The sequence below is a fragment of the Spea bombifrons genome, chromosome 5, assembly GCF_027358695.1.
Source record: "Spea bombifrons isolate aSpeBom1 chromosome 5, aSpeBom1.2.pri, whole genome shotgun sequence".
In the NCBI taxonomy this organism is placed as follows: Eukaryota; Metazoa; Chordata; class Amphibia; order Anura; family Pelobatidae; genus Spea; species Spea bombifrons.
The window spans coordinates 21,535,401-21,548,533 of NC_071091.1; the positions used below are offsets into that span (position 1 = coordinate 21,535,401).

The following is a 13,133-nucleotide window of genomic DNA, read 5'->3' on the forward strand; positions in this document are numbered from 1 at the left end:
GTCCTCCCCATGCATCATTGTTGTGTCATAAGTTCTTGAAGTCTTTTATAATGTCACACACACCATATCTCTTCAAATCTTACTTTAGAATAGCTGTTAACTAAAACTAAAACACAATAAACCTAAGAGCACAAATATTAATAAACATGTATTTAAATGTTCCATTCCCAAAAAACCTTTTTCTCACTAAGTACCAAATACAGTGCAGTACAGGGTAATGTAGGTTAGCAACGGCAAAAGCCGTTTTGCTCCAATAAATGTCCCTTATGTGCAGGCCTAGAGGCTGCCATGCCCAGACACTACACTGAACTGATTATCTATGGCAATGCTAATGAAGTCTCTTCATTAGTCAGAGTGTCTGACTAGGTGATTAACACTGAGGCATTCTATTATTTACCAGTATTTGCCTAGTAGATTGAGTTAAGATTACAGAGCTAGAACACCTACAAATGGCTGATATGCAGCTGCCTATCACAATATATAATCGAAAAAATTTTAACCTAATATTGTTAATAAAAATAGTGGGAAGTCCCCTTTAAAGAAACCAAAATATGGGAAACATTGAGATCGTTTTCCCAATGAGTCGTTACCATCAGATAATCTACTGAATGTGAAGAAAGTATATGGTGGCTGATTTAGCTGAAATCCCTCAGCCTGCAGTGATATGAGTCAGGGAAATAGTATCTGCCTGAGTAGTTCTAAATGGTCCAGTAATTATGTTATAAATGAGCCATACCAGATCTTCCCAAAACCTACAGATAAAGCAAAATGCAGTGAAATACATCACGCAACCCGTATCAATACAGAAGTAAGGAAAAGTTCCCAAGCAACTCAACTGCCATCCAATGTACTTTTTTTCACCAGAGGAACATTAAGCAAATCTTTTTTTTTTCTTTCCCTGTTGATCTTGGGCCCCAAAAACAACTAGAATATGAAGATTTATTTATTGAAACACTATTTTTCAATTATTTGGTCCCAATAAATCCATCTTATCTCATGGACTAGTTTTACTCTATTCTAAGGCCAAACGATATATGGCGTTGGCCCAGTGGAATATTGTTTATGTAAAGTTTAGGTCTCTCTGCATGTAAAATGCTGAAGGAGTGATGGTAAACCAGCTCCTATCACACCTACTAAAACAAAGGTGTCCCCTCCTTGGCCATTTAGAATACTGGGAGGCATTTCCCAGAAAAGAGGACGCTTGCCACTCACTCAGCTACACTCTGCCCCCACTCTCCCATGTCCACCACCCCCTGTAGATCAATTTAGGTCTCCCACTACTAATTGTACCGTGAACCCCGATGTGACATCACACCCGAGCACGCAGCGCGTGAAACAAAGACAGCCATGGAGGGCGAAGACTTGTATCAAAGGACCGGATCACTGTTGGCATAAGAGTGGGAAAGAGCCCCAGATTTGGGACAGTTGGGTGGTATGGATAATTGCTTAAACACACATAGGGTTTGTCTGTATATAGAATTTGTATTCTAGTAGGTTGAAAAAAAAGCTAAATCTGGTATTTGTGCGAAAAGCTGACTCATGCAATGACAGAACTTTATCTATGTAAATTATTCATTTTAGAACCTGGGAATTTGTTACCAGAAGTAATTTGCATAAAGAAAGCCCAAACCGAAATACTAAAAGAAAAAAAACTTTGATCACACTGGAACCTTGTGTAACTGATTAAAAAAAGGTCTGTGAATGTGCAGATAAATGCGGCCCTGCTGGGGAAATCATTTATTTTAGTTATCTAAGGGCACTTGACAGTACACTGAAGGCAGCCACAAGGTTATAGCATGAGCAGAATGAGAATGACCCTTTCTTATGTAGTTGTGGGTGTATAAATACACAGGAAACCTTTATAAACCAAGGACAGTAAGGTCAGTGCTGAGCATATTGGATATTTCCATTATAAAAACACAGACTCTGACAGTGGAAAAGAACCATTCGGTCCAGGACCTTCTCTTTGATTCAGGCCATCCTTATGCCTATTCCATACATGTTTAAATCCCCTCACTGTGTTAACCTCTACCGCTTCTGCGGGAAGGCTGATCCATTTATCTACCACCCCCACTGGGAAGTACAGCTTCCTTACATTACATCTAAAACATCCTTGCATTTTATTTTGGGGCTTGTACTTATGATGTCACACAAGGATTGAGGTGAGATTATGTGCATCAAGAGAGGGTAAGGAGGCTTAAAATGTGATCACAAAACCAACATCAACACAATTCTGATGATTTATGGTTGAGTACCACAAATGTATCGAAAACAGCATTTTCAGTTACTCAGAGCTCTACAGAGCTTGTGTTCCAGTTGGCCAGCGGAGAGTGTGATTAGTTCTCGTCCCACTTTAGCCAAACGAGACTTCAGCTTTCAGAGAAGCTTTTTGGGACATTTTTGAGACTTTTTTTTAAGGAGAAATAATTGAGTGATGACATATGCTCTATAATCTCCCAAACTGCCATCATTCCCAGTCGGGAAGCTACTCGCTCACATCATCATACTACTAAACATATGCTATTCAACAAAGCTAAATATAAAAATAGACTGCGAAACATAAACAAGGATGTCCCTGGAATCTTCGAGCTCAAAATAAGGAAGCTGACATCTTTCTTAAACAGAATGTAATTTTTGTATAAAAATACAAAAACAGAAACAATCTAGCAACAGCATGACAATAACATACGGGGAGGGATTAACCCTTAAATGTCTTCACTATCTAGTGGCACATTACAACATACATTTCAGGTCATAGATTTCCTTCTGAATATTAATCATTAATTGTTATGTTAGTTTTACCACTTTTTATCACAGATCTCAGCATCTCATACCCCCAATATTACAAGAAGCCAAACTGGGATACATGTGTTGTGGAGGCTAGATGGACAGGGGTGGCTCCAAGACTCAGGAAGGTGTGCATGAACCCAGGACAGACCACTCGCCCACGATAACCGAGTTCTGCTGTACAGCACTGCCCGCTGGCCAGGTGGGAGCTGTAATTGAGGTCTGTGCTGAAACAGCATAGACCTTCACTTGCTTTACAGCTCCCTGGGCTGGCGAGAGAGATTAGAGGATTTCCCCAACTGGTGCATGATCCCCACTGCCCCCAAAAGAAAGACAATGGAGCACCCTCATAGGACAGAATCCAAAAATCATGACTGTCCCACAAAAACTGTAACGCTTGGTAGGTATGCCTTCCCTTTAATCCAAATATCACTAAAACAATTATACTGATGGAGCAGCAAAAAAACACAAGCAATGACTACTTTGGATAAACTAATGTAATAAACGCTAAAAACGAAATTGGTGACAATCGCCCCTTTAAACTATTCCCAGGGGAATGAGCGAAAGGAAAATAAAAAAGATACATTTTATCCAATTAAAATGCAGGAAAACAATGCGGCATTATTTGGGCAACCATTTCACTTTTGTTGGAAACAAACTTTCCTGCTTCTAAATCTCTACAGACCAAGCATTCATAGCTGCTCCTATTGGCATATTTTATATCCATTCATGATTAATTCTAAAAATATGCTTTAATGCGAAAAACTGAGAAACAAAAACTGTCTGCGCAAAAAAATACAAGGAAATTCTTCAAAAATGAAAGCGGCTTCAGATTTCCAGCACCGCGCTTGATGGTTCCACGCCAACACTTCATTGCCGCCTCCAACAATGAATGAAAACGGCTTTAATGGGGTAATCAGTCAAAGCTTGGCCAAAACTGTTATCTTACAAAAAACATGGCTCCCTACATGTTTTTGTAATAGGATAAGGTTTATACATCGGGAGACATGCGAGCCATTATCACGTAATTTCACATACTTTCATTTAAAATACCGGGATATCCGAATAAACATTAGGCTTTCACCGCTGCTCTTTATTATGTCTGCGTTTGTTCTTGATAGATAGAGCCTCGACATGAAAGATTAGCGGTTTAATCAGCAAAGTCAACTTTGTGACATTTGTTTGCTTAAACATAAGATGTGCGCTAACTGATGATAAACCCGCTTAATCACGCGGGCGATAAAGTGCTAAGAAAATACATTGCAAGAAAAATATCACTCGTGTTATTATTTTTATTTAATGTTTCATTTTTTACAGTTATGTTTTCCAGCTCTAGCGCCTACTAAGGGCACAGACGCTTCGCACGAATGTCCCTTGGTTTCCCATGATCCCTGATCCTGGGTGGGGCAATTATCTGATATTAACCTTTCCGTACAGTGCAGATGCCCTGCAGTTGCCGGTAAGGAATACTTATACCTATGTAATAATGCTTTAAATCCTATATGTGGGTGGGGAAAGGGCCAAATGCATATGGGGGGATTTGGCAGAATCCCCTGACGGATTGCCAAAGGGGGCACCATGTAAATATTAAGGGTTTTCTGACCTATCATACGCATTAAAGTGCATATAATGACCGGAGTGTGCCTTTACTATGTCAGCAAAAGGGCCTGTTTTAATTCTGCTATACGCTTTATTATTTACTGTAATAGGTCAATAAATTATATTCTTTTTACTACACAAAAACACATTTAAAAAATGACACTCCACGGCACTTGGTAAATGAACCACTCCCACAAAAACTCTGACAACTAAATAACGAAAGGAAAATTACAAAACACACAAGACTTGGATGTAATTTTCCGCTTGTCAAGCATTTTAGCAGTTTTTATCAGAAAATTTGAATGTTCTTTGCACAGGACAGGGCTACGTGAATGCATTCTAGATAGGCAGAAGAAGTTGCTTAAGAAGATAATTACTGCATTTTCAGTTTGGTCAACAACAACAAAAATAACAGTTAACACGCTCCTGGCACGGAATAAAACATCCACCTGCTTCCTGAGTAACATGAAGATTGTGCATTTACTTGTATAACAGAACAGATATGACTGGACAACAATATCACTTAATGTCTATCCAAAGAAGCACAATATCACTTATAATACTAATATCCTCCCAATGGAGCACTCTAATACTTAATATCCACCCAATGGAGCACTATATCACCTTATAATACCTAATATCCACCCAACGGGGAACTATAATACCTAATATCCACCCAATGAACCACTCTAATACCTAATATCCACCTAATTAAGGACTATATCACCTTATAATACCTAATATCCACCCAATGAAGCACTCTAATACCTAATATCCACCCAATGAAGCACTATATCACCTTATAATACCTAATATCCACCCAATGAAGCACTAAAATACCTAATATCCACCCAATGAAGCACCATATCACCTTATAATACCTAATACCCACCCAATGGGGCACTATAATACCTAATATCCACCCAATGAAGCACTCTAATACCTAATATCCACCCAATTAAGGACTATATCACCTTATAATACCTAATATTCACCCAATGAAGCACCATATCACCTTATAATATCTAATATCCACCCAATGAAGCACTAAAATACCTAATATCCACCTAATGAAGCACTATATTCCCTAATATCCAACCAATGAGATACTATATCATCTGATATCAACCCAATGAAACACTATACCACTTAATATACACCCAATAAAACACTATACCACTTAATATACACCCAATAAAACACTATACCACTTAATATACACCCAATAAAACACTATACCACTTAATATACACCCAATAAAACACTATACCACTTAATATTCACCCAAGGAAGCACTATAATACCTAATATCAACCTAATGAGACACTATATAACATGATATCCACCCAATGAGGCACTATATCACCTGATATCCACCCAAAGAAACACCATATCACCTGATATCCACCCAATGAAGCATAATATCACCTAATATCCATCCAATGAAGCTCTATACGACACAGACTGTGAGGTTACTGTAAAAGAGATATTACAGAGTCCCGGATACTGGATGAGAAAAATTAAAAGACTTACTGGCTGTTTCTTATCAAGTTGCTTTGTAGCCGATGGCAAGAAGTTGTTATCTCTGGCCAACTTCTGGACAAAATCAATGCGCCTTAATTCTTCGCGTCCGTGTAGTTTGCACATTACTCCGGCCTTGAGGGTTGGAGAGAGAGCAAATAAGTACTTAAATCCACAATCCCAGGACATGGCATTAATGTTACAGTCACTTTAAAAACATCATTCAGTCCACTCAGGTTAAAATAGATCCTTGAGAACTATCACTGTGAATGTCCGCGTGATAGCTGAACGTTGTATCTTTTAAAACACCAGAAGATACGTCTAAGTCCCGAAGCACTGTGTGTGGGTATGATATGCTGACTTTTTGTTTGTTCCCCTCCACCTATTTCCTGTTACATAAGAGAATTGTACCAAGAGGTTACAGACCCATGGGAAACTTGGTCAGGACATTGGAAGAAGTGGAGAAGGCTCGTCATTCCTAAAAATAACAAAGCAGCACCTCCTTTACACACTTGGCCCTGACCAAGAAACATCACTGTGTCCAAGGTATACTCTGAAGTGTTCCATGAGCTAGAGCAACGTTCTTTCTTGCTGAAGGTCATGCAATCAAGTGAATGTTTTCAAAAATACTATTAGGAAGTACACTTTATAGCATTTTTAGACATATTTCTCTGAAACATTACTTAAAACAGCCTTTTTTTTAATTCAGAAAAATCATGTTGGCTGACTATAGACTCACACTGATCCATTCTTCATAATTTACATGACAGATGGCCCTTATAGAGACTCCTGATGGGTATAAACTCCTTACAGTGATCGTGAGCTAGTGAATAATCCCCACTGGCACAGAAACTATTGTAATATCTAACTTCAAGCACAGAATAAACAGCACAGCATAGATTATATAAGGGAAAAGAAACAGAGATCAGATTTCTTACCATCGCAAAGAAAAATATCATAAATGGTGTTTTGTATACAGAAGGCTTGTTTGTTATCAATGTATTTATTTCCCATATCACCGCCTCTCTGCCTTTGCATTTGTTTTCTACAGACAGCATACCCCATTTTTAACTTAGATCTATTAAAATTTTAGTTTTATATCCATTTTTTTTCCTTGTCCCCCTTTTGGGTTAAAATCTAGGACTACAGTATTGTAAATATATAGATATTAACCGTTTCACTCTACCGATCAAACCTTAAAGGGACACTCCAGCCATCATATACACTTTAATGCATGTCATAGCCGAGTGGTCCCTTTAAATGTTCATGGCGTCCCCTCTTAGAAATACATGGAGGGATTCTGCAAAATCCCCCCATATGCATTTGGCCCCCAGTTATTTTCCGTGCAGGAGATGCGTTCACTCAATCACATCTTCTGCCTTGTGATAAAATTACTGTATTAGTGGCTGAAGGACTGGACCACAGAGGATGGATTGTGCTGCAGCTCTGCAGCTGAAGCTTCTCCTAAAGGTAAGTTGTGTGTATTATCTTGTTTAATTTTGGTAAACGCATAATAAAGTACTTGAAAGGTAATTTAATTTAACAAAGCTGAATATTTATGAATCTTAAAACATCTTTAGGTAACTGTAAAATTTGTTAAAACAAACATAGCGCCAAAATAAATTTAAAAAATGCTGTGAAATTGAGCAGGATATGCTGTCTACGTACAAAAAAAAGGAAGCAATCCCAACCAGGAAAGGGCTGTTTAGACAAACAATGTATGGTGGGAAACATTTTACCCTCAATGACATCATAGAGTAGGCTAAAGGACAGGAACAAAAAAAAATTTAATACGAACATAACTGTTTACCACTTCCCATTTATAAATGTAGAGGTCGTGCTCTATATAATAAATATGTTGGATTTCCCTGTTTTAATTGCTTATAGCGATTTCTGAAAGCAATGGAGGAAAAAAACAAAGATTCCAATAAGAATGTTTTTAACAGATTCAGCAATATTAAAGGATAATTTGTATGAATAAAATATTGTATGCTTGTAGCCTGGAGTTGTATTCTGTAATGTTTTATGTATCATTGTTATATACTTAAATACCCTTAATTTTAATTTCCGTTTCCCTGGCGACCCATCTCATATTTTTTATTTGCAGTTAACAAAAATTGGGGAATGGTTTTGGAATTGGAATTGGAATTCCGATTTCTCCTAGAACAGTTAGTATTCTACTTTACCATGTAAATGGTTGTCTATCATTTTATGTTCATTAGCTTAACTATTTACCTTTAACTTAAGTGTTTGCCCACTCAATAACTGTGTTTTAACCCCTGCCTCAAAGAAACGAACAACGTACTCTAGAACGCTAGAAAGTTACACTTGCCATGGGTGCATTGATCAATTACACCATGTGGTCCATTCTTTAGGTACAAATGAAAAAATAAGTTTATTAATTTATTAACTGCCTAAAAAAACATGAAATAATGAATATTCACCAACCCAGCAGCAGTTACTTTCTGTATGTTCAACATCAATATTTTCTGTAGGTCTCCGGATTGTAAGCTTCTGAGCAGGGCCCTAATCTATCGGTTCATCCCAGTCCCTCAATTCTAGTTTCGTCCTACCGTTTGAATTATAAATTGTATATTATTAAATTGTTGGTGCTGTATAAATAATAATAGGTCTGAGTAAGGTAGGCCATTTGTATGTAAGTTTGCCTTTTCTGATTGGAGTCTGCTTATTAAAATGCCAACAGTTTTTGATAGCTGGAATACCCCAAATACACAGAAAGCACTTACTATAGTCAACTTATAACCTTCTATAAACTGCCACGGAGTATGGTGTATCTATTAGAATTGAACAGCCTCAGCTTAACCACCCAGCTGAAATATAGTATAAGGTATAATATATTCAAATAGTAAAGTACTAAACATTCTGAAGAAAGGGACCGGTCTTGAAAATGGATTACAGTGCTGTAATATAACACATAATAATAATAATAATAATAATAATAATAATAATAATAATAATAATAAAAGCAATGAATGTGTCACTAGCATAATATTACTCCATACAATATTCCATACGATATTCCATCATGCATTGCTTTCTCCGTGTAAATCACAACTCATCCTGGGATTTTTCAGAACAATATCGGAGCTTGGCTATGAGTTGGTTGTCATTGCTATATTTTAGGTTTGATAAGCATGGGGTGATTACATTTGTGTTTACAGTCAGAAGGCACCGATTTCTGTTACTGGATGTCTTCTCTGGTGTTTTCCAGTCAATCAATAGTTACCCAACGGTACCAATAAATCAGACACTGACAAGAATCCTTAGCGGACACGCATAATGGTAATATGCATATTTATCAAATTAGAGCAAAGAGGTCAATACAAAGGTAACATAAATATGATATGAATAAATGACTTATTGTACATTTTTAAAATAAAATATACATACATATTAGTGTGCGTAACATTGCTTGTGTTTAAGGTATTTTGTTGCCTAAAAAACGAGAACCTTTCATGTGTCGATTTACTAATTTCCAAGAGTAGTTAAATGTCTTACCAAAGTGCTAACATACATGTGGCTATGTATATGGATTTTTTTTTTTCAAGAAAAAAAATGTATTTATTAAAAATCATCATCTCAATAAGTGACAAGTAACGAGGTAAGCAACAAGGAAAATACAGAGGCAAGGCACGGGCTTCTGAAAGCACTGGGATGATTTCTAAATAGTATTACAAGTATATCCCATCAATTACCACCCTGCATTAAAACAACATTAAACTGGGTTGTGGATGTGATTCACTACGGTATGACATGGTGAGTGAGTCATTAAAGAGGTGATGTCACCTGACTAGTTTTTAGCATCATTTACGACAATTACTTTTGTTTTTAAGCAGTGTCAGCATGGGTAATTATGTAACTTTTTTGCTCTTCTTCTCACCTGTCACAAACAGCCAGGATCAATAAAAGTACATGGAGGATCCTAAGAACAAAACTATTTTACAAGCAACCTTGTTTTTTCTATGGTACCTGGTTATGCCCTATTCTGTTACCTCCTTATCTCTGTCCTTGGAAGACCACTGTGGGGCATAGAAGCACATTATACAAAAACCCACTGAGGACCTCACATCTCCCTCTCATATTGTTACATCAATGATAGAGAAAGAGAAGAGTAGAGCGGGGCTTGATACTAACACATGGATCAGCATAGCTTATCAGGTGGGGGAGAACACAAGCTATAACAAAGCTATAGGTGAGTCAGCTAAGACACCTCCACTTCATTTGGTTCTTGGTGGGTTGGGCTCAGCTCAGGGTTTTTCATGGTTCATGCTACAGTTGGCTTGCTCATCTCTAATAAGAGATGGGAAGGTCTTCAGGACCTCCCATACACAGACAAAGTCTGTCACAGTTATCTAGAACTTCCCCATTGTATATCAGAGCATAATATGTTATGACCAGGGGTGAGCTGGCCTGGAGGGCAACTGTCCTTCCAGGTTGGTCAAGCATGGCCCATAACACTGGGGTGGCCTGCTGTGTGAGGTGGATGGTCAGCAGGGTCGCATGGCATGATGTTAGGAGAGCCAACAGTAGAAGAGTGTGTGAGTGTGTCATATGTTCTTGAGAAATACCAATAGAAGCTGCTCCTGTCTAAAACAACAAACCTTCACAAAACTGCATCTGAAAGTGTACAAACCTTTCTGGAGAATATAGAAAGTCAGTACACACAATATACCTTTTATATCACTTCCTGAGCACATTATAAACAATAAGAAGATGGACACCATTTGTGCTTTTACCTCTGTCTCCACTGGTGAATGTTCAGCATTCACTGGAATTGACTGCTGGGGGCAGTTAAAGTCTTCTTCATCTGAAACTGAAAATAAAAAAAAATGTCACCCATTAAAATGGAATTATAACATGTTTTGAGCAACAGACAAACCTGCTTCATTTGTTAGGTATTGTTAATATCACTTTATGACTATATTGTTTTAAAATGAGAAATGTCTGTTCAAAGCACATAAAAAGAACCCATCATAATATCTGTTTTAATTTAGTGATAGTCTTGCCTATATCTGCTCATCTCATAAATAAAACACACGTATGCCACTATAGACATGTTGAAATGAAAACTAAGAAACAAAGTCTGCTACTTTTTGATTCCTTCTCCATGATTACATGGGCCATTTGTACACGACTGCTGGTTTAGACAGAGCCTTAAAAGACAGCATAGAATATGAATGGCTGAGAGTTAATTCCATGTTCATACAGCAGATAGAAAAGTGTTTTCCTCCAACTCAGCCTACAGCAAATCAAAGGAGACAATAGTTGAAAAATTCCCAATGTTATAATTCGGGATTTATTACTGGAACTATCTAGGTTCTAAAGCCCTGTTTTACACATAGGGCCACCGGCCATTGTGTGCTGCCACAAGACAGTGTATCTCATTATGGAATTATTATTATTTTTATTATTATTATTATTGATGATTGATTTATATAGCCCCATTATGTTATGTGGGTCGTACAATTAGTAAACAGGACATAAAAAGTAGTGCATAACATAACAATTTGGGCTTAGAAAAAGGAAAGACGGGCCCTGCTCTGAGTTTACAATCTAGAAGGATTAGACTATATTGAATATTAGAGTCATTTTCTTTGGGTAGAAGATGGACATTTGACCACCATTCTCACTCCCTGCGTAATACCCACCAAAATAAGACTGTCTGGGGATAGCCCTGACATCTCGCATCTCCCCCATAGGAGAACCTAGCTTGGGAAATTATTATTTAAAAGCCAAAGTCTCAAAAGTAGAGTTCAAGGAAAAAAGTAAGGAGCAAAAAGTTCAGATACAAGAATATTCAGTAATCCAGTGTTCTGGGAAGCCTCCCTGTAACACAACATAGACGTAAGACCGTAGCCTTTGGAGAGAAGCCAAATGAAAGCTGCCAACATAAACTGTGTGCTAGTGTTTTATCATATCCCAAGCTTGGGAGAAAACAACTCTACATCTATCTTACTTTAGCCACAGTGGGTTTCTCATGATGTATACAATATACGCAAGGGGAGAAAGATATAAATGATGCGTTACACGTTTACGTATATACATGTTTTTTCTTACCCATTAAAGACAAGGCTATGACAAGAAATAACTATAAAGAAAAATGTATAGAGGACATTTACGTAGGAAAAAGAAATTTACTTAATCATACTTTATACAATGCTAGAATGGCAGTTAACACATAAGTGTATTGAAACCACGCTGCTGTGGAAATGCTAAGCATCCCCGATATGTAGGATTCAGATACAGAAGATCCAACCTGCAAAGAACATAGCAAGGTCATCTCAATTCTTCATGTGCAGAAAAGGAACATTTGTGTGCCCTCTAAATATTTGGCCACAGAAACAATGCTGCTGCAGGGAAATGTGTCAGCGGGACGGTGCGTGCTTAATAAATAAGAACTGAACGAGGAACAATTACATTGGGAACTTCTTCCAGGAATTAAATGTTAAAAAAAATGTGAGATTGGAAAAATGGCAAATAAAATTAAATTGCTTTCATCGGTTCGACCCTTTTTGGAAATATACTTGAACGTTCCCATTTCTTTTACAGATCCAGCACCGAAATTCCAACTTCTTCCAAAACATTTGTTCATTTTATTTATTTTTTAATGTTGACTGGAAAGTTGGCACCACTATGTGTAATGGCACCAGCCGGATCACTCAGACAGGTTATGTGTGGGTGAGGAACTCATCCCCTTGCCCCGACAGACTTCAGCCCAGCCTGGGAGCAGAAACTTGAAGCTGGGATCTTGTGTCGCAGGAATGAAGTTTCTAGGAATGGGGCCTCAAACTGGCACCTTGCCCAGCACCCCATGGATGTTAATTCCGCTCAGCAAAAGTAGCAAAAACTTCACCTCCTCTCTGCATCCTTCAGGCACCAACAAGGGAGGGCTGGCAGCACCCGGATGAGGGGGAAACGCAGCCAGGTGGTCCATTAACACAGACGACCAGAACATGCTTGAGATACAATACATCATCAAAAAGGGGCTGCATTAAATAGGGGTCCCATAGCAGGAACATGATATAGAGATGGCGTAGATGCAACCTAAACTTTGTGTTGAATTAAAAGTAAAAGACACTTGTGGTCTTCAATGTTCAAATGAGGGCCACCCAGAGGCCAACAGCACCCATGCTTTTTGGCGAGCGCCCCCTAAATTTTCAATAGCAGGGCTATCACAGCGTATGCATAATATTGATATGAAATCC

At 38.0% G+C, this 13,133-nt stretch overlaps 1 protein-coding gene across 1 annotated transcript in view; it reads right to left on the reverse strand.

Annotated features, from left to right (window-relative positions):
• RAPGEF5 (Rap guanine nucleotide exchange factor 5) overlaps positions 1-13,133 on the reverse strand; it is a 101,047-nt gene that overhangs the window by 38,644 nt on the left and 49,270 nt on the right. Inside the window, exons 8-9 of the mRNA XM_053466112.1 lie at positions 10,665-10,741; positions 5,920-6,042 (exon numbers count right to left, since the gene is read on the reverse strand). Of these exons, the coding sequence (XP_053322087.1) occupies positions 5,920-6,042; positions 10,665-10,741 (200 nt within the window). The remainder of the gene's footprint in view (positions 1-5,919; positions 6,043-10,664; positions 10,742-13,133) is intronic.